This window comes from Falco punctatus (genome assembly GCF_963210335.1).
Source record: "Falco punctatus genome assembly, chromosome: 9".
Taxonomy (NCBI): Eukaryota; Metazoa; Chordata; class Aves; order Falconiformes; family Falconidae; genus Falco; species Falco punctatus.
The window spans coordinates 47307968-47328904 of NC_137589.1; the positions used below are offsets into that span (position 1 = coordinate 47307968).

Consider the following 20937-nt stretch of genomic DNA (forward strand, 5'->3'; position numbering starts at 1 on the left):
GCAGCGGGCACCAAGGTCCTGCCTGCCGAGCCTGCCAGCCTTTCCACCGCTTGGCCCCAAATCAAAAGACTTCAGGGCGAGGAGGGGGAACAGGGGCTGAGACACTTCCATAGGAAAAGCCTCATCCCTCTGAAGCTGCTCCATTTTATAGCTTGTCCTTGGGTTTTAAAATTAGAAAACTTTAAAATGTATTACGCATCAGTTGTGATCCATCATGGGCTGCACCGGGAGCTGGTCACCCTCCGGAGCCAGGCAGCGAGGTGAGCAGAACCGCTCTCGCCTCTTCCGAATGCCGCTGCCATCACGGGAAATCCCGGCAGGTGCTGGTGTTTATTGGTGCCTCTGCAGCAGCACTGCTGTGTTTGGAGGAGGTGATGGGAGAGGTGATACAGAACAGCCATTTCACCCAGCTAAAGGGGTTTTACACAGGCTGTCCTCCCGTGTGTGGGGGAGCGTGTTGGCTGGGCACAAGCAGATCTGGAGGTGGCGAAGGCAGCATCGGGTAAACTCCCCCACATGCCTTATTTTCATGGGTGCCGATTGAGGACCTGTGAGACCTCCCTGAGTGAGGTGTCGCAGGTCTGGGCAGGAAAAGTGATGCTGTTACCACTATAAAGAGGGGAAATGGTTTGGGAGTCAGACAGGAGGGAAGCTCTCACCAGCCACCCAGTACCAGCAAAGGTGACCTGGGGGCTGGAGCACTGTGTCTTGGAGAGGCCAAGAGAAGAGTCTCTCCTTCCTCCTGTTCACACAAAACTCCCCTCCATCTGAAGTGTCTGCCCATCAATCTGCTTAATACAAAGGACCGATTTTTAAGTAGTATTGAATAAATTTAAATGAAGTTGCCGCCGTCTGGAGGCGTTATGCAGTCAGTGTGCCTTGAGCTGGCTGCTCCCACTCTCCTGATGGATGGATTCAGCCCTGCGGCAGGCAGCTCGGGAGGACCTGACACACACCGCCAGGGCAGCTCTGCTCCTCCAGCACAGCCCAGACTCCTGGCAAAGTTGAGTTCTGGCATCAGATAAAAATTCTTGGACCATTCAGATGGAAATCCCTGTGGATGGCACACTGTTGTTATCCACCTACATCATGGTAGCCAGGTCAGGAATTGGCTGTAGCTAAGAATGCAAGAGGGTCCTTTTATTTTATTTTTGTAATTCCTCATTTAGTAGGTTAATATTCCATGTTATTTTAGGCTGCTTTCTCCATGCATCTGCCATCCAAGCCCGTACAGATGTTTTAGGATTCTTTAATCCTGACAAAGGACTTAGCATTGAGGAAAAATGGGTTACATAAAGATCCTTATCTCCTTAAGAAATAAAGCATGTTTTGGGCATATTGTGTACAAAACAAGACTAAAATAGAGGCAGAACATTCTGGGGCCACTTACCAGATGTCCAGGTTGGAGGATGGGGGTCTGGTTTGCCTGCAGTTTTCCTGCCTGTCTCCTGGATCAGCACTGCTGGGATGCCCCGTGGCAGAGCAGCAGCCTGGGGCACGCACTGCTGGGGGGAAGAGCGGGGCAGGGTTTTGTAGGAGGCAAAAGTACCAGCTCTGACATGGCACAGGGGAATTATTGAGCTCTTAGAACTTCTCACTAACAGCATCCTCCTGGATTAGACGGCAAGAGTTTTGCTTGGGAGAGGACTTTTCCCAGGACAGTAACAGCTCAGGCTGATGCTCATTCCTCTATGCCGAGGGCAGGAAAGATCACCCCAAGCTATGCTCGCCTCCCAGCCCGGAGCTGCTGAAGCTTCCAGGTTGACATACAGTATTTCATCCTGTAAAATTGGCAAAGTTCTCACATTTTCATGACTCCAGTGATTGATCCAACCCATGTAAATTACAAAAAGGAGTTGCAATCCTCTGGGGTCTGAGGCAGAATATCAAAAGAGCATGGGCTTGTGCTGCTTTAATTAAAACTTAGTTTAATTAAAAACCTTGAGAGCTTTATTAGACTCAGTAATTGATTTAATTTTCTTGTGGAATTCTATTACAAAACACTTCCAGCACGCTGGCTTTGGGATCCTGGCTCCAGGATCGTACTCCTTCATGAACAGCATCTTTGCCCTCTCCAAGGGGCAAAACACAAGCTCCTTCTGGGCCAGCCAGATGTCCAGCCCTCACGGGGCATTCCCACTCAGCGCGGGTCTGACGCCTGTTCCTGGCTGAAACAGGCAGCAGCCTCAAAGCTCTCATCCTTGTAAAATGAAGTTGCTCCCTGCCTCTCAGCTAACAGGGCAGCAAAACTGATCTCCTCCTTCAAAAAGGAGTAGGGGTAATAGCTGCTTGCGAGACTCATGCAATCAAACATGCTCTGATCTCTCTGAGGTGACCCAAGAAACCCTCTGGATTCTCTCTAGGGCTTTGCATACTTTGGCACTCTTGGATAACCATGTTTTTCACAAACAGCCTATTTGCAGGGTGAAGGTAGGAAGACATAATCCGCATCACAGAAGATTTTGTAGCAATTCCCAAAGGCAAAGGGTACCTGATGCCTCATTGTGCTGCCAAGCTGGGCTGGCACACGAACTCTTGGCCTTGCTAAATTCCCTTTTCACTCCCAGCTCTGCTCTCCACTTACTGCCTTAAACTAAGGTGGGTGGCTCAGTGCTGGGAATCAGCTGCCACATTTTGCCCAGCCCAAGCTGTATTTCTGTGGCAGAAAAGACTGGGCAGGGGAAAGAGCTCAGTGAATTGCCCCAACACCACCTCCCCATGCATCTGGCGGTGGGTGCTCCCCAGAGAGGTGCCTGGTGTTGAAGTCTTTCTGGCCAGGACACAGGGAATCAAACTGTAAAATAAGAATAATAATAATAAAAAAAACCCCTACCACACAATGATTGTCTGATCTATATTTATTTCATAACATCCAGAATTAATAGGATACAGGAGTTAAAGCAACCATGGCAACTGAATGCAGAAAGGGCTGTCCTTGTAAATAAATGAATTCATAAATAACTCACAAGTGCTGATATAAAAAGTCATGGGAATCTAATGCAATGCTAATGCAATTCAAGCCTTCCCTTTTTTACATGCAGTATTATAATATTAGGTGCGCCTTGCTTTGCTCTGTGCTACAAGTGTCATTCTTAAGATAATAGAACTTGCTAATTGTACCAGGAGCCAGGCTGTGATTGATGAGGGCTTTGGGTTTTTGTCTCCTCCGTGTTCTTGCTAGCAAAATGTTGCACCATTAAGTTACAGGCTGATCTGCTGGCAACAAATTCAGGAAAGTTAGGGAGAAAGGAGCATGATTCACCCTGCTGCGCTGCCCGAGCAGGGTGCTGCAGGGACACCCACCAGCAAAATGTGTCCATTCAGTGGATTTTAGGGCTGTATTTTTGGAAGCAATGTTCTCAGCTCTTATTCCTGTGCTCCCTGTAGTGATAAAATTATATTCCTTACTGATGGAGATGCAATTTTGTCATGGACATCCACATTTCCCCAGTTCCCAGTAATTATAAGGAGAGGGGCAGTGCTCTGATCTACAGCAAAATCAGCGTTATCCCATTGCAGTAGTTTTCCTCCAGTTAGAAAAGACATGCTATTAAATATTGATGTATTTGAAGATAGTTTTGTCTTATCAATCCTTTGTTCATTCTTTCTTGATCATTTTTATTGATATGGATATTGCTGCTGTTATGATGCTGAAAAGTAATTTTCTGCTTTGGGCTACGCATAAGCAGAAGTGTAAGCATCAGAAATGTCCAAGGGACTCCTGAAATCTATTAAGCATCAGAAGTTTCTCTCAAACTGCCAGCAAAGCTTTTTTCTAAACTGAGGCCAAACTCTTCCTCAGACACCTTGGGCAGCCAGTTCCGATTCCCCTGTGAACATGGGGGCACAATTCAGTTCAGCAAAAAGGGACAAGGGGTGCAAAAGGGACAAGTTTGCCCCACACAAATGCCAGTTTGTTTTATCCCCCAGGAACCAGAGGCAGAGATGGCTCAGGGGCCTGCCGGGCCACAGACGATGCAGGGGGGTCCCACAGTGGGTTCTTCCTGCACGCACCCTGTTCCCATCTCACATCTTCCCATCTCACATCTTCGGTACAGCAGGAGGGACGGGACAGCCATCACCCGGGGGCTGAGGAGCGGGGGAGCCTGGTTAACCCCTCTTCTCTGCAGAGAGGCTTTGCAAAGCCTTGGAGAAGAGGCTTCGCGCTGCGTAACGCTCTGAATTCAAAGCTCGGAATTTTTTGGAGTTGTTTTTTCCCCTGCTCCCTGCTTCTCCCTTTCTGCTGCTGGCGCTGCGGGGCCGCAGCAGCATCCCCGGGGCAGGAGCACCGCCATGCGGGATGTGGCCGCAGGCACAGCCCTGCTCAGCCCCGCCGCGGGGACCCCACGGGGGACACGTTGTGGGGACCCCTTCGGGCCTGCCCGTGCCCAGGGGGGACACGTCGCAGGGACTCGGGTCTGATCCTTGCAATGTGCTTCCGAAATGGGAGGTGGTGCACCCCAGGTTTCGGTGTGAGAGTTACTCACCTGCTCTCCCCAGGTGGCTTAAAAAAAAAAAAAAAAAAAAAAAAAAAGAACTCTTAATTTCTCTTAAAACATTACGGATATATTTTGTGCACCCTAGTGAGAAGCGCTGGAGTATTCCTGGCCCAGTGAACCCTCTAGTGCTGAAAATGATGCCATCACAGCTAATCCTGGCAAGTGGGGGGCTTGGGCACTGACTGATGCTCTATAATGATGCTTAAGAAATACAGGCAAACCCTGCTTTCCATTGATCTCAGAAAAATGAATGCTGTCTCTAAATTTGACATTTAGCCAATGCCCAGAGTAGACGGCTTCATTGATTCACACCGGAGAGATGGGGGCGGCAGGCAGGGGGAGCTCAGGGAAATACACCTTTGCCGGGAGAAAGGTTTGTCTCCACTCTCTCCTGTCACTCTCCATCTTCCCCAAGCGCCAGCCCTTTCCGTGCATGCAGGTGTTGAATAACTGAGGCTTAAGCATCAGAAAACGGATAGAAGGAGACCTGTCTGGGGTAAAAGTTCAAGTCTGCCTGGATACCTTGGTGGTGTTTGTATTTTTTCCTCATTGTCTTTTTTTCTCCAGGAAATTGTTGAGGAACGATGGAATGAGATCAGGTTTGTTTCCTCACTGAGGAGCTCGGTCTCAGTCCCCACATTCTGCCCGGTGCAGGGCTCCCTGGGTGGGTATCAGCCTTTAGCTGCTGGTGCTGCTGCTATTTGTCTGCAGAGCTGTACAAACCCCCTGCCCCAAAGCCTTTCTGCTCTAAGTGCCCTGTGGTGCTGAGCACCCTCCCGGGGTGTTAAAGTACCTCTGAAAATAGAGACAGGGCACTGGAAATGATAGAGACAAGACATGCCCCAGCTCTGCTGCTGACCTGGGGCAGGCTGCTGTTGCTAAAATCACCCTAGAGCAGATCGATCTCCTCTGCACAGACCCGACGGACCTATGCAATGAGTTTAAGAGGACCCGTCTGCTACTACCACGATACAATTTGAGATACATTCATTATTAATGAATGGAAAAACAGGGAACCCAGATTCCCAGAGAAAAGGTGTTACTTTGCCCTGAGATATCACCCTCTGAGAAGTACTTGGCAGAGTCAGAGGAGTTGGGAGGCTTCCCGAGCCTCCCCGCCAAACCTCAGCCTCACAAGGCTGATATGGATTAGGCCTGTTTTAACGCCTCGTGCTTACATTAGACCTAGCCTACAAATTAACAGAAGGCAATAATGACACTTCTCCATGAGAGTTTTCTGCATAATAGGCAGTTTCTGACATCAGCCAGATCAGGACTAGCCAACATGATGCAGCAACAAGCTTTGGCAGGAGTCCTGTCCCTGGCAAAGCATCCGATTCTATTTTCATTTGTTTTAGAGACAGTTTCTCCACTCACCATATGTGTGCAGCTGGCTCCTGCTCCAGCCCCTGGAGGTCAGCAGGAATCTTTCCATGACTCCAGCATCTCTAAAATAACTACCTGCCCGTTCTTCCGGCGGTGGAGGAATAGTCAGGATAGTAAAGCTCTGCCTTTCACCATGCTATTGGGGCGGTTAAGTGTCCCCACTATAGGATGACACACATTTTTTATCTATATCAACCTTTCACACCTTCACTGGGATCCCACTCATGCTGATGCTGGTCTTCCTCTTTCTGTCTGGTTTTGTGCAGTGGGGTGGGTGCAGTCTGCAGGGGCAGAGGGGAGGCAAGCTGCCCCCAGCCCCACCAAACATCCCCTGGCTTGCCAGCTTTTTAGTCTGGCAAGGGCTGGCGGCAGCACTGGGCAGATTATTATGCCAGAAAGCATGCTGATGTGTCACGTATATTGAATACATCAAACATTACTGTCTCACCATGCCTCACACGAATCATTTATTTCTTTAGAAACTGCAGACGGGTCTAGTTTTATATTTCGCAAGTCACCTGTAAAATATATATCTATAAAAGCGTGACAGGAGCTAGGATTCCTGCAGGAACATGGCAGCCTGCCCTCCTTGTGCTCTGCAACCTCACCATCTGCGCTGGGGTTTGCATTTGTACCTGGCTCTGCTGCTTTCCAGCTTTGCAGTGTGTATTTTAGTTGGGGGGGGGTGTGATGATGCATTGTACATCACTCACTCCCTTGGTTCCCAATGCTACCAAAACCCCAAATAACACCACAAGCCCAGGCCGCCGCCTTGCAGCCCTGCTGACTTCCCAGGGAGGTGGGAGAGCCAGCGAGCCGGGGGCTCTGTGGGCTGCTCGGGGGCTACACGCAAGTATTGCAGTGCTGCAGAAGTGGGAATTAGTTCCACTTTCTGCTACACATATATTTATTTGATTAGTCTAATATACTGCATTATTATTTACCACATGCAAATCTCTTCAAACTGATTAAAGCTGACATTTCAGCTAAGAGATGAGATCTGGAAAGAAGTAATAAGGAAAAATTATTTCACAAGCTTTTGCACTTTAGATTTGCAGGGAGGATCGATTACATTTAAAATTTAAGGCCCAGATCTGGTCCTAAATCTCCTTTAAGGAAAAGGAAAGAATTAATTCCCTAATTTGTTATATTTCAGCTTTACAGGCTGGCTCAGCAAAACCCAAGGGAGTTTGCACAAGATGCCGTTGGTTTTGAATGGTGGTTTTGGATATGACTGGAAGGCAGCAGTGAATGCTAGTTTGAAAAATACCATGTTAACACATTTATTATCTTTAGGACCTTGAGAATTATGGCTATCTATATGGCTATAGAATTACTGTGGAACTAGTTGTTTCTGGGTCACCAAAGGAAACTTGTTAGCTATCTATCTGGATATACTTTTCATCACACAGGTTTTTATTTACTGCTTTCTCCTGGTGACCAAATAGTGCTCGGTGCTATACATTTATAAAGCACAATCCCCGTTTCAAATAAAAGGTGACAAAAATGGTCAGTTAGCCTGTGGAAAGTATATTTTGCAGAGAGAAAAAGAGAGGGAGAGTTTTGCGGTGATGAGTTCATTCCCACAGCAGCTATATGGCCATTGTGATTTTTCGTAAAACAGGTGTAGAAAGGTTAAAGACCAAATAAAGGTCTAGTTTTCAGAGGTCCAGGTATTTTATAGGGTTGAATACCCTACAGCCTCCTTCGCATGAACCTGTAAATGAGAACCTCCCCATAAAACCTTGCTTACGCTTGCAAAAATGAGATGTTTAGCTCTCCACAAGTAATAGTATTGAAAGCTTTTTCCAGACAGGGGTCAGACCCATTTTATTGTAAGTGCGCATCCATTCAAAGTGCAAAAGGACTGAGCTAAAGGACATCTCAATATTACAGGGTTGTTACTGCAGCTCCAGACTAAACAACTTGACCGAGGCTAAAGTATGAATTGGTGCCAGAAAGCAGGGCTGGAAGTCACAGTCCCTAGCCTGGCCTTCAGAGCAAAAGATGACATTCACAAAATGAGTAAAAAATGTGGTGGGCAAGTCTACGTAGGTTTGACATCTTCATTCGTCTCAGATTGAATTGAGATTGACTCCGTGGGCTAACATTGAAGTCATTCATCCAGACAAGGTCTATCCATGACAGGCATCTAAAGCCTTTACTGGAAAAAATTCCTCCCCAAAATGGGAATAAGAAGAAGTTTCCATTATAAAATGATTGTGACAACTCAGCTGTTACTTTTTTGCCCTCAGCCTAGAAAGCATTTCTTGCATTCTTGTCTCAGCACACTACCTTAGCAGCCCTTCATGTGCAGCACCATAGTAATTTATCATTACCCAGTCTCCAAATTATTCTAGTGTTGATTAAATTAGTAAATGCAATCACAATCTGATGCAAGTTAATTGAGAGAATTTATTTGGCCCTGACAGTTTTATGCATGTTTGATTAAGTATTATAAGGTTTGTTTTTGATTTTGCATAATTTAACTTTAAATCCTGCACTGGGGGGGGCCATCAACTATTAATGACCAAAATAAACTCTTTTAAGATGCATATATTTATGATTTATTTCTAAACGCAATATCTTCCAGATTTTTTTGTTCTGTTGCCAAAGTGACAAATATGTTTAAAGTAATATTTTGAGCCATTCGGTTCACGCTATAAATCTTGTGAAATGTATACAATTCATTAAAAGTTCTGAAAGAAGTACAAGTTAGCATTTATATTGCAACAAGTGACATATAAATGTGTATGTTTGTCTTCAAAGCGTGCCATAAAATATATCAGCACTAGCTGGCCGCTGTGACTAGTACTAATGGCCCGCTCTCTGGGCTGATGATAAGTTTCATCACAAATCTTCAACGCTGTCAACACAAAACTGTTCAATCAACAGGAATATGAGTTGTGTCTTTAGTAAAATTAGCACAGGAAAGAAATACAACCCAGAGCGCTGCTGGAGTGTTGTGGGCGGGTTCCCTCCAGGCTGAACTACAAGCCTTGCTTCAGGATCTTATCTCTTTGAATGTCAAAGCTTTAATTCACGCCTGACCTGAAAACAGTTTATTTTTTTATGAAGATACACATGCATTGAAGCAGCAAAGGGGTCAAAGCATTTCAGGCAGAAAACTGAATAGGGCCATCTTGCTCTTTTGTCATCCTGACCCAAGAAATTAAAAGGGTCAGTTTTGGCACAGATGCTGCTGCGCCGCCGCCTTGCACACAGGCGTTTAGGTTGTGGGGTTGCTCAGTGGAGCTGCCTGGGTTTTTTTATTCTGGAGGATAGGAAAGACCTTGCCCACTCTGAGGGGTTCCTTCAGCATGCCAGGAGCCCCCCTTTGCAGCACTTGCATTCAGCAGCATCCCTGTAATTCTCCAAGGCAAAGCTGCAAAGCCAAAGCACCTTTTATAATTTTGTTGCTTGGGCTGGAAATCCCACCTCTGGGCTGTGGCACCAGTCCCAGGCAATGGCGGAGGGAAATAAGTGGAACACGGCTCTCCTGTTATCTTAGTCACCAAACAGATGTTCCCAGTTTCATGCTATTGGGAAAATGCATCGGCTTTGCACCTCCCCTTCTCCCTCCCACCCAAAGCTGTGTGGAAGACACAAGAAATGGCAATTTGCTAGGAGTACACCGCCGCTTATTACCTTGCCTATAATTTCCCCATGATGTACATCCTGCACCTCAGGCCCTTCACTGTATTTGCAGAATAAAACTGCTCCGTGGGGCATGTGGATGGGGCGGAACTGGAACCGAGCGTGAGCAGCAGCAAGGCAGTTGGGACGCTGGGAGGTATTTGGCTTGGTGCCTCGGCTGCCTGTGCAATGCAGCAGGTCTTAGCGTTGGCAGATGGCTTGAGTTATTGCTATTTAATGTTTTTCCACTGTGGTAGTGCCTAGACGGCAAGTGGGGCAGGGAGCCAGTGAAAAAGTTCTGTATTCTTTCCATTATGGAAAGTAATTTGTGATTAATTCTAAGGGAAAAACAGCAGGGAGGAAGTTTCTGTTCCTTCTCTATACATCGCTTTTGAATTTTCCTCCACCTGTTTGTTTTTTAAGAACTTTGTGGATCTTTTTGACCTCCACAGACATCTGGGGGTCCTGCGTTTGCAATTTTAGCACCTTGCTTTTCTAAAAGTGCTTGAGTGCCTTCAGTGGGGCAAGGCCCTGAGTGAAGCGTGGCCCCTCTGGGAGCACAGGCAGGATGGGCTCTCCCGGGACACGGACCCTTACTACGTAACTGCCAGCGCTGCCCCAGCCATCCTGGCTCAAGGGTTCTGGCGGCATCCACTTCGCCACGAAACCACACTCGGGCAGAAAAGGCCTGAGCGGTGAGCGACTTGGAGAAATCTTTGCCATGCTGTTGTTTCAAGCAACGGTGTACGTGCTGCAGGGGATCCTGCTGCAAGGGATCCTGCTGCAAGGGATCCTGCTGCAGGGGATCCTGCTGCAAGGGATCCTGCTGCAGGGGGTGCTCCAGCACCCTCAGGACAGGGCCCTGCCCTAGGCCACGGGCAGCTGAAACCCCGCCATGTGGCGCCGGGCTGAGTCGGGCCCTCGATCCCCTCAGCGGTCGGGTTAACGTTCGAAACGACCTTCCCAGGCCTGGGCTGCCTCGGCCCGGCGGTGTGCCACCCCTGCCCGCCCCACAGCCGGCGGCGCCCCCCCGCCCGGCACGGCCCCGGTCGCAGGCCGCTCCCGTCGCCCCCACCGCCTCCCCGTTGCCCGGGCAACGCCGCTTCCTCCCGCTTCCGGCCGGCGGGGGCGGCGCGGCGCGATGACGCCATCGCCGCGCGCCTCCCCGCCCGCTCCCCGCCCGCTGCCGCCGTCGCCGCCACCGGCCGGAACCGGAGCGCCGCTGCCCCCGCACATGCGCATTGCGGCGCTCGCCCGTAGGCCCGGGCCTTCCATCAGCCCGGGCCCGGGGCGCCTGGCCTCGGTGGCCGCCGCCCGACACGGGGCCATGGGCAGGACGGTGAGTGCGGGGCGACGCCCCGGGGCTGAGGCCGGGGGGAGGCGGCGGCGGCGGTTGCCCGGGCCTCGCTCTGCTGCGGCGGCCGCCTCCGCGATGGGTCCCGCGGCGAGGGGCGGCGTGGGCGCCGGGCCCGGTGGGTGCGGCAGCGCTCGGTCACCGGCCGTGGGGGGCCGTGGGCCGCGGGGTCTCCGGGCCTGGCCTGTCGGCGCGGCCTGCGGGTGCGGGCCGGCCCCGGGGCCCCCGCGCCCCCCGCCCTGGCCACGCCGGCGGAGCTCTGCCCCCCTGAGGTGCGTGGCAGCCGTGCCCCAGTGGCCGTGCCCGCCTGTCACGGCCGCCCGGCTGGCAGGGCTCCACGTTGGCTGTGCTGGGACCTCGCAGGCCGCGGGGAAGGCCTGGCTGAGCTCCCTGCCCTCAGGTCCCTTCCCAAGTGGATTCGGTTTAATTGAGGGTCTGGTAGGATGTAGGAGGAGTTCGAATTTCCCCTCCTTCCGCTACTCCCGCTTTGATTTATCAGCGTTAACCTTTATTTGTCATTGTCCCTAACCTTCTTTGGCTCCTTCTGGAACACTTTGGGCTCGCTGGTCCTGACTGATGGTGCTGTCATCTGCAAACGTTGGGGTCTTTCTGTCATCTTTTCTCCTCCAAGAATTATGAGCACCCTGAGCACCAACAGACCTTGCCTGCAGTGTGTGAGATGAAGAGAAGTAGCACTCCATTTTGGTAGCTTTCTCATCATACGCTCTAATTTTAAAGGAGAGGGAGTGAAAACTCATCTAAGTGAATAGTTACTCAGAGTTTTAACTTCCTGCTGAGGCCACCGTTAATGTGATGCATGGGGTAAACGGCAGCGTGGCTGACATCAAGTTGCCAAGGCCTTAGAGCTGAAATCCTTTGAGCTGTAGGATGATACCCAGAAGAGACCAACTCGGCTTCCCAGCCTCACAGCAATGTTCTTTAAAATAGAAAGGCCCGAAAAAATGGTCTTGAGGAATGGGTGTCCAAATCTGTTTCTAGGCATTGTGTGCCAACACACGGGCTGGGGGCCTGCCCTTCTGTATTCTGTTTGGAAAACGCTGGCTGTGTGTGCTCTCTGCATTGTGTTTCACGTGCCCTGGATGAACGGTGATGGCCGTGATGATTCTGTGATTTTTCTCTGTTTCCTGTCTTTGTGTATAGCATTGTGAATACAAGCTAGCTGATTGTTTCCAGCATGTATCAGTGAGCTGTAATATGTGTATTCAGGAGTGCATGATTCTTGTCAGAATCTTTGTGGGATTAAAAACTCATGCTTGGGGAGGGGTGGGGCTTGGAATTCTCAACTTTTTAACACACAAGACGAGCAAATTGAAACTTACTCTCTCATTTTATCTTTTAGATCAACTCACATGTAGAGTGTTGTGAGTCTATGAAGCACCTTAGCAGTTTCTTTCACTCTTCCTAGAAGGCCAGGTATCACAGAAAAACTTCACTTTTTTGTTACAAGAATTAAGTGGCATCCAGAAACGGCAGCGGATTACCGACCTTCTGCTGAGTGGATGGCAGCACCATTAAAAATGTAATATTTCAGGAAGTTTATTTTATTCTCACAATGTTCCTCTGCTCTCATGGCTGTTTCAGTGTTGATATTTGAGTTTATCTCTACCAAAGGTTATTTGTTTATGTGGTGGGCACAGTAAATGGGAACAAGCTGCTGCTGCTGCTCATGAAGAGTAACTCTCTGCAGCTGAGCCGCTGGAGTGGTTCTCTTGGATTTATCTGTAGAAGGTTTTGTCAAAACGAAAACCCCTGTTCTAAAACAAGGCTCAGGTATGAAGCTGGTGTGTTGTTTGCCACGCAAACTGCAGCCCGTGGAAGCGGAGTTTGTGCTCTGTCACTCAGGCATGGTCTTGCTGAGCACTCTAATAATTGCCCACTGATTTCCTCTGGCTGCTGAGGGACTCAGATTAAGTAGCTACGTAAGAGTTTGCTGGAAAATGATGAGCTGTCTTTTGTGTCCTGGTGAAAGTGGTTGTAAGGAGAGGCTGCATCATCAGAAATTGAATGCTTTGAATCCAGAGTATGTGAGTTTAAACCTGTCTTGTGAATTTAGTTCTCCGAAAGTATCTCTGGAAACACTTAGCAGTATACATGCAGCATGTGGGAAGCATGTTTGGTTGCATGCCTCAGACACAAAACTATGTTGTTTTTCAGAAGTGTTGGTTTGGTATTTGACCAGTTTGTGTGTCTTGCAAAATACATTCTTGTAACACATTTCTGAGCTGCTTAGTATTTCCTTACAGACAGGAAATTATGGCAAAGAGGCACCTAAAATTATGAGGGTGTCTTTGGTAATCGAGAACAGACTTCAATTTCCAAAATTCCTTAATCATAAGTCAACCTGTTCTCCTTTTTAATAGTCCCTGGCTCATGTAGAGCCAGCAGGTTGCCTGTAAATTTCTGTAATGGCAAAAAGGAATTAGAACCTGGGGCCAAGCAGAAGAGATCAGAACTGCAATTTCCATTTACATGTAATCTGAGGCAGGAAGCAGTGAACAGACTTACCCAGTGATGCACGTTATATCAGAGGGGTTTGATATCAAAGCACAATTTCCTGCAGCCTTATAATTTACTCTGTGATTAGTTTTGTTAGTAACAAATTAAAAAAATCCTGAAGTAACTTTTAAATTACTTTAGTTTTTATTTTAAGAGTAATAGGATTTCTGGTTCAACAGAGGAAAGATCTGGCCAGATCAGACCCAGGCATTCAGAGCGCCTGGGTGTGTGAGGAGGCTGGGGAAGTCCCTGTTGTTTTCTAGCATTATCTGATGAATGTATTGTCATTTCATAATTCCCGGAATTTGGCACATCATAAGCCTGGGGTGAAGCACAGAGCAGCTAACAGGCTACTGCTCATCACTCACATAACAACAATGGGTGTGTGGAAGGATGTTAGGATTATAAATCCTAAACACTCCAGAGATCAAGATATTTCACTTATCTCTGCAGGTCCCAAAGGGAGAAATAAGCTAGTAGATGTCTTTGAAAGGCTGCCTTGCCATTGGGTGCAATGACAGTGAGACTGCAAGGCTCGTCTGAGCAAGGGGAGGTACATCCTGTAGAGTGTGAAAAACATGATTGCCTCATTGTTCTTGCAAGACCTTCCATTATTTTCAGTTTGTTTATTTGGTGAAGTTTTGCCAAGTTTTGCAATGAGCAGAAATCTAGAATCACTGCTGTGTCTAGGCTGTGGAATTCACTTGCAAAAGTACTTGGAGAACTTTCTTTTTTTTTTCCTTTAAAAAGAAATATAATCCAATGCAAACCACATATGTTACTGCTGCTGCTCAGATGGGTGGACTGTTGCAGGATTGCTTTTCAATTAAGAAGGATCTGTGAAGTAGCTAGGATAATTCCAGAATAAAGTTCTTGTCTTTCCTGCATTAACACTGTAAAGCTTATAACAGGTTGTGGCTAGCACTGACATTGCGTGCTACCAGGGAGCCATTTGGAATCTGGTTTGGTGACAATGGAAACAGAATTGTATTTCTGTATGTCTTCCTCGTAAACAATGACCAAAGCAGCAAAGCAAAGTTGTTTTAAGCAAAGAAGTTGAGTTTTGCAAAGCAGTTGTAAGTAACCACCCAGCCAGAGAGTATCTGCAGTGCTGCCTCTCTTCCTGCTGAGGCTACTTAAATGTGTTTCCCTTCTCTGCCTTCCTGCAGGTCTCTTCCTTCCTGGAAACTCAGCAAAGAGTTAGCATTCCCAGGCTGTTGGATCTCTTCCATGTTAATGGATAATATTTGATATGTGCCCTGTAAATCCTGCCCTGGGACTCCGTGACCGGTGGGGTGCCTGATGCCTGTAATCCCCATTCCCCGCCGGGTCCGTTCGTTCCACGGCCCCCACACGACCTGCCTGCATTCGGCCTGTGGCCCGGTAAGGACCACTCACTTGGTGCGTACCAAGTACAACAATTTCGACATCTATCTCAAATCCCGATGGATGTATGGATTCATTCGTTTCCTGCTGTACTTCAGCTGCAGCCTATTTACCTCCATCCTCTGGGTGGCACTCTCTATCTTGTTTTGCCTTCAGTACCTTGGCATCCGGATCTTTCTGCGTTTCCAGTACAAACTCTCCATCATCCTCCTCTTACTGGGGCGAAGGCGTGTAGACTTCAGCCTCATGAATGAACTGCTCATCTATGGGATTCATGTGACCATGCTGCTAGTGGGGGGGCTGGGATGGTGTTTCATGGTATTTGTGGATATGTAAATAAAACAAGCGCATGTGGGCTGAGAAGGTGACTTTTCTTCTACCCCAAATGTGTCAATATCCTCTTTTCTTTTTTTATATAAATTAATTTATTTCAGTGCTACTTTTTATTGATAAATTAACGTACTTGTCTCTGGAATTTGTATTTTTTGGAGGGTTGAGGTGCCATATGGATTATCAAAGTGCAACACTTGATTGCGTGTTTTTTTAATTTGCACAGCGCAAGTTAATAGAAGTTTCTTCTAATCCATAGAAGCTTATCTTGCTGCTGTTCCTGTATTCCTGTGGGCATGAAAAGGGCAGTGATTTATCTGGAGGACAGAAGCCAGATAACTTTGCACCCCATGCTCTTAATCCATCTTCACCTTTTTCCTAAAAATGTTCCTTAATGTCTCAGGTGTGTAACATGTATCCTACTTGACCAATGTTATCCTTTCTCTATGTAGTTTGCATTTTGCATATTCCCTACTAAGATTATGGGGCCAAATTCAACAGAGTGCAGGGGTTTGGGAGGGTTTTTTCCTCTTTTGTTTTTAGATTTGTGCAGGACATACATTTGACCCAGTATACTGTTCTGTTCACTTTAACATAATTACATAGCTTTGAATGGCTTTGTCCTTTGCAGGCAGTTAGTGCTGAGTAATTGAGTTTTACTGTAAAAGAACGAATCCACAGGAGTGACTGGGAGCAGAGTTTGGGATGTGCTCTTGAAATTCCCAGTCATGGCAAATATGCTATCATTTTGCAATGGTTAAGGGAGAACCCGTTGCAATGGTCCTTAGAGTTCAGATTGTGGCGTTTGGTTCTACTTTTTCCTGAACTGATTAGTTCCAGTTTTCTCACAGAGGTATCTCTGTCAGATGGAGGATGGCAAGATGAGACTGTCTTACCTAGGAGAGACTGAAAGCAGAGTACAATTTGAAATGGTGATAATTGTTCTCTGCAATTACAGGAAACATTCTCCTGCCTCCCCAGCGGTATGAGTGGGGTCACTGGAGAGCTTTACTAACAGCTCAAGAAGGGAGTTAAGCCTTAAGCTCAGTTTTACAGGTCTTGATCTAAGGTGTCAAGATTGTTCACATGCAGTCAGTCAAGTAACTTTATTTATGGAGCCCAGAAGCTGGCCTAAAGCTTATTTTTATTCTGGTTTTGTTTGTTTGTTTTTCGTTATAATGGAATATTGCTCCTTTTCCGGTGTTCTTTAAAGAACTGTTGGTAAAAACATTGTTAAAAATGACAGAAACCCTTTTCCCCCCACCCTCCACTCCCTGAAATCATTGGAGTCAATCGTAGCGGAATAAGCAAGACTGGAAATATGTGACTGTTCTTTTGTGATCTCTTTGGTCTGTGATATGAATGTGGTTGAGAAAAAAGCAAGTTTGCACACAGGGAAGGATGCTTCATATTTCAGTTTGTGAGTATTAGTCTCTTTAGTCTCTTGCTGACATACTTTGATTTGTAGGCTTATGGATGCAAAATAGAGACACTTCTGTCTAAAGCCCAAAGCTAAAGCAAACCGAGAAATTATCTCATTATCAGGTGTTACAGATAATGCAGACTGAATGTGTGGAGCTGAATAAATAATGGACCATGCTGGTGTGAACTTTAGATTAGCCCCGTGAGAGTCAAAGGCTGTTTCTGCAGGGAAGATGTAGTTATCAGCATATGTCACAAACTGGTGCCTGGAAGTTTCCTCCTAACTGTTGAGCCCCCCAGAGCTTTTTTTTTTTGGGGGGGGTCGCTCTCTGGACTGCAGGTCCTCGGTGTCCTGCAAGTCCAAGCTACAGCTTGCTCTGTGGGTGGAGAGAATTCCCAGTAATTCCCAGCCCAGTGCTTTCCTCCCCGGTACAGCTGTCAGCCTGGGGCATTGCAGCTCTCGTGTGCAGACTGTGGGACTCTTGGGGTGGCTATGCTCAAGAATTTCTGCAGGAAACACGTTACAGATGGCCAGCAATCAGCCCTGGTGTGAGCTGAGCAACCAGCTCGGAGTGGCTCTCCCTCTCCCTTCACAGGAGGCGCAGCAGGCAGGCGTGTTGGGTGGTAGGACCTTGTTTCACCTTGGAGTGGCTGTATTTCAGCACTCCTTGTAACAATGAGTAAAAGGGTGGTTTGTGGTACGAGCGGGCACTGCTGTGCTCCCCGCCCGTGCCTGCCTCGGCTGCTGGGTGCCCTTTGTGACCCATACACTTGTCTGCTTGACCAGACTTGTGGTAGTTTGGTTCAGGCTGTGAAGGAAGTAAAGGTCTAGGCTGTGACCGGGTCATGAACTTCTCTAGTTGCAACCTGTTCTTTGAAAACCCACGCAGGAACAGGGTGACACGGTGAGCTTTGATGTATATGAGCTTGGAAACCGGAACACTGATCATGCGATTAACACATGAATAGCAGGTGGTCCTTCCAAGACTAATTTGGTCAAGGAACAAAGGAGGTTGTGGGTACAAGGAGTCTCATACTTACCTTTTCCATTGCACGTAATTTGACTGCGAGCCAACTGCTTTATTCCATAAATATGACAGCCTGAGTGAGCTTTTTTGAGCCCTCCCTGCTTAAGCAGCTGGGTGCAATGGTGGTGATCTCGCTTTGAGTTGGGACACCTCTCAAGGTTACTCCTTGAGGTTGAGAGACCCCTTAGCAACTGCACGTCTGTGGTAAGTGACTGATACTGCGCATAACCTTGTATCACAGGGCATTAAATTTTTGTATTGGTAACTTTGAATCATTATTATATCCTCTGTGCAGTAAGTAATAGATTGAACCTTGCCACCGGACTTTGTTAAGCCTCACTTTTACAACATCTTACTTCAATAAAACCACTTTTGCGGCTACCTTTGGTGGTGGTTCTTTAAGCAGTCCAAGTCTGCTATGTGACACTCCTGCAGGGACAACTGGGCAAACAAGGGCTTCTGTGTTGTGGTTCATTGCTTTACTGCACAGACTTCCCATCAGCCCTCTGCAGCCAGGGTCAATAGTGCGTACCAAGGAAAAAGTACGTGTCCTTATTGAATCACGAAAAAAGTAACGTTTGCCAAATGCCCAAATATTCCTCGAGAGAGACCTTGGGGCCGAGTTGCTTAGAAGACAGTGGGAAGTGATTCTCCAGTCGTCTTTCACAAAGGTAGCCAAGTACCTACTGTCAGAGTGCCCTGAAGCTCCAGTCTGCAATGGCACGCGAAGGTAGACAACCCCAAGGTTAAATAGTCGAGAAGGAGACCTCAAAGGGGCTATCAAGTTCAAAATACTCTGATTCTTGGTCACTGCCAGCACTTGGCCACCTTGCGGTGCTCGGGTGGTGTGATCCTACCAGCGCAGTGGGGGAAGTGAGCCCCCTTTAAAGTCATGCTGGCAAGGAAGAGGAATTAATTTTCAAATGATTTGTTTTATGATGTAATAATTTGAACATTTTAGATTTACATGAGTGGAGCAGCATTTGGCACCTTTACGGCACTTCTCAAAGCATTTTCCAACTGGAGCTAATTAAACCTCACAACATTCTCGGGAGATTGCAGAATAAGTAAGATCTTGGTAATGGTTCAGAATTTAAATTCAGTGGTTTTAAATCTGATATTTTTTTCAAAGCTTTTAGGATTACTTTGCCAAAATATTTTTTTCTCAAGGAGCTGAGATTCTAAAACTTTCTTACAAGCTCAAGGGGAGCCAAGTTACAACTGAGGGACAGAGGAAGAGGCAGGCTAAACATCGTATTAAGTATATGCAAAGAATAAACTGGGTTGGTTTTTCCCCCCCCATTTAGTTTAATTGAAAACCCTGGCATTTTTAATAAGGGGGGTGGGGTGGGGGGTAACAGGGGATGGTGAACTTTCTGCTTCAAGAGTCAAACAAATGGCTTATAATGATATTTGCCAGAAATATTTCATGCTGAGCAGGTACTTGTGAACTTCCCATTGGGGAAGTTTTTCTTTTGGAGTTTTTAATCTTCCCAAATTCATCAGTGCTGGGAGAGATGGATCAGGCTCCAAAATGCATTAAGTCTTCCCTTCTTACTATCTAGATGGCTATAACTAGAATTTTTTAAATTTTCTATTTCATTCCTTCACACCAATTCCATCCCAAACAGCAAGAGCAGCTGGTTTGTTCCCTGTAATTTTAAAATTTTTTTCTTTCCATGTTTGGGCTTTAAATGCTACTGTTATGCTTACTGGGTTAAAAATGGCCTCAAGGGTAATTAAGAAAATACTAGAAATACTGATTTGGGGGAGTGTATCTGCGGGTCTGGACCCATGCTAACCCCTTTTTAGAACTTCCCCCATGAGTCCTGCTCACTCCAGAACTTTCCAGGTGTTTGAGCGCTGGGGGCTCTGGCTGTGCTGCAGATGTAAGACCAGGGATGACAGTGATGGTATGTGCGGTGGCAAAGCTGCCTTGGCCTGTTGTTTAGCCTGTGAATGTGCAAACGAGACTGAAGCGCTGGAGTTTCACCTTGTTAACTCTTCAGAACATGACACCAGCTGGTGTTTTGGGTGCCTGTGAAATTCTGTATGAAACATGCCTCCTACATTAAACTTATTTTTTTAACATGTTGATGGATGGATTGATTGCTTGAGAAGAAAAAGGAAGATTTTTGTGTTATGATGCTGTTGGTGGTGTGATGTGGGGATGTCCTAAGTCCTCCTCTGCTGTTTGCACGGGTGCAAATAGTCAGAGCAAGGGCATGGTCAAGGAGAATCAGGTTCTGTGTGGTTGTGCCTCAGAAGCAGCATCGAGAGCTGGATGGAACACTTCTTTTTACATCCTTGAAGGGTCATTCACCAACAACTTATGAGAGGAGCCAGGAGCACAGCACAGCTGCTAGCTCCAGGGCTTTAACTCTGGTAAGCGGACTGTATTGCCCACCACGGGCATCTGAGTGACTGGAAGGAACTGTCACTTTGCATTGAGGTGCACCTTGATGAATTAGTAGAAGGTGCTGTCTTTCCTTATGTGGAGCTGAGCTTGCAGTGCAGAGCTGTATCGCTTCAGGACACAGTTATGATGCTTCCTAGGAGAATAAACAGGAATATTCCTACTGTGATGGACTTTGTAATTACAGTTATTCTTACGTGGGAAGTACTACAGTGATGTGCAGCAGCATAAAACCCTAAAATAGATGCTGGATGGGACTTGTTCTCCAGTGAGCGGCAAGGTCAGAGCCAGTGGAGGCACAGGCTTCAGAGAACCAGCACAGAGAGGACCCCTGAGACCTAGCTGGAGGTGACCTGGAGAAATATTTGTGTGGATAGAGCAGCCCCCGTCCCCATGCATGTAGGAGATGCTCCTTTCTGCAATCTCAACATAACAGCTGAAGACTCACAGTGGAGGGCTTGAAAGAAAGTGAAGGAGGTTTCTGCAAGAGAATTATTTGGGCAAGGGTGGATATATTTTTCACTTTCAGTATTGCATAGGAAACCATAAGCAACGCTCAAAAATATGGCTGACACAGATGGCAAAGTTGGTTGAGTGTCAATAGGACAAGAGGAAATGGCCTCAAGTTGTGCCAGGGGAGGTTTAGATTGGGTATTAGAAAAACTTCTTCCCTGAAAGGGTTGTCAAGCACTGGAATGGGCTGCCCAGGGACAAGGTGGATTCACCATTCCTGGAAATGTTTAAAAAAAGCGCAGCTGCGGTGCTTGGCGACATAGTTTAGTGGTGGGCTGGGCAGTCCTGGGTTAAACGGTAGGACTTGATGAACTTAATTAAAGGTCCTTTCCAGCCTAAATGGTTCTATGATTCTGTGAGTGCTGTGGAGTATTGGACTCAATGACAACTAAAGGCTCAGGAATGGCCTATATAAATGTGCATTTGCTATTATTCTTTCTAAGTATGTCT

At 47.1% G+C, this 20937-nt stretch overlaps 2 protein-coding genes across 5 annotated transcripts in view; both read left to right on the top strand.

Annotated features, from left to right (window-relative positions):
* Window positions 1-10719: 10719 nt before the first annotated feature.
* Window positions 10720-15164, top strand: TMEM250 (transmembrane protein 250). 3 transcript variants are annotated; one of them, XM_080402272.1, is made up of 3 exons: window positions 10720-10860; window positions 12236-12415; window positions 14562-15164. In XM_080402272.1, the coding sequence occupies exon 3, from the start codon at window positions 14695-14697 to the stop codon at window positions 15112-15114; it is 420 nt and encodes a 139-aa protein (XP_080258398.1). In that variant the 5' UTR covers window positions 10720-10860; window positions 12236-12415; window positions 14562-14694; the 3' UTR covers window positions 15115-15164. The 3 variants fall into 3 exon arrangements, with proteins under 3 accessions (XP_080258398.1, XP_080258399.1, XP_080258400.1); XM_080402273.1 differs by lacking the exon at window positions 12236-12415 and having other exon boundaries at window positions 10724-10860; XM_080402274.1 differs by lacking the exons at window positions 10720-10860; window positions 12236-12415 and adding an exon at window positions 12439-12666.
* NACC2 (NACC family member 2) overlaps window positions 10726-20937 on the top strand; it is a 92268-nt gene continuing 82056 nt past the window's right edge. For both annotated transcript variants that reach the window (XM_080402208.1, XM_080402209.1), the window contains exon 1: window positions 10726-10860. The gene's annotated coding sequence lies outside the window, so the exon portion shown is untranslated. The remainder of the gene's footprint in view (window positions 10861-20937) is intronic.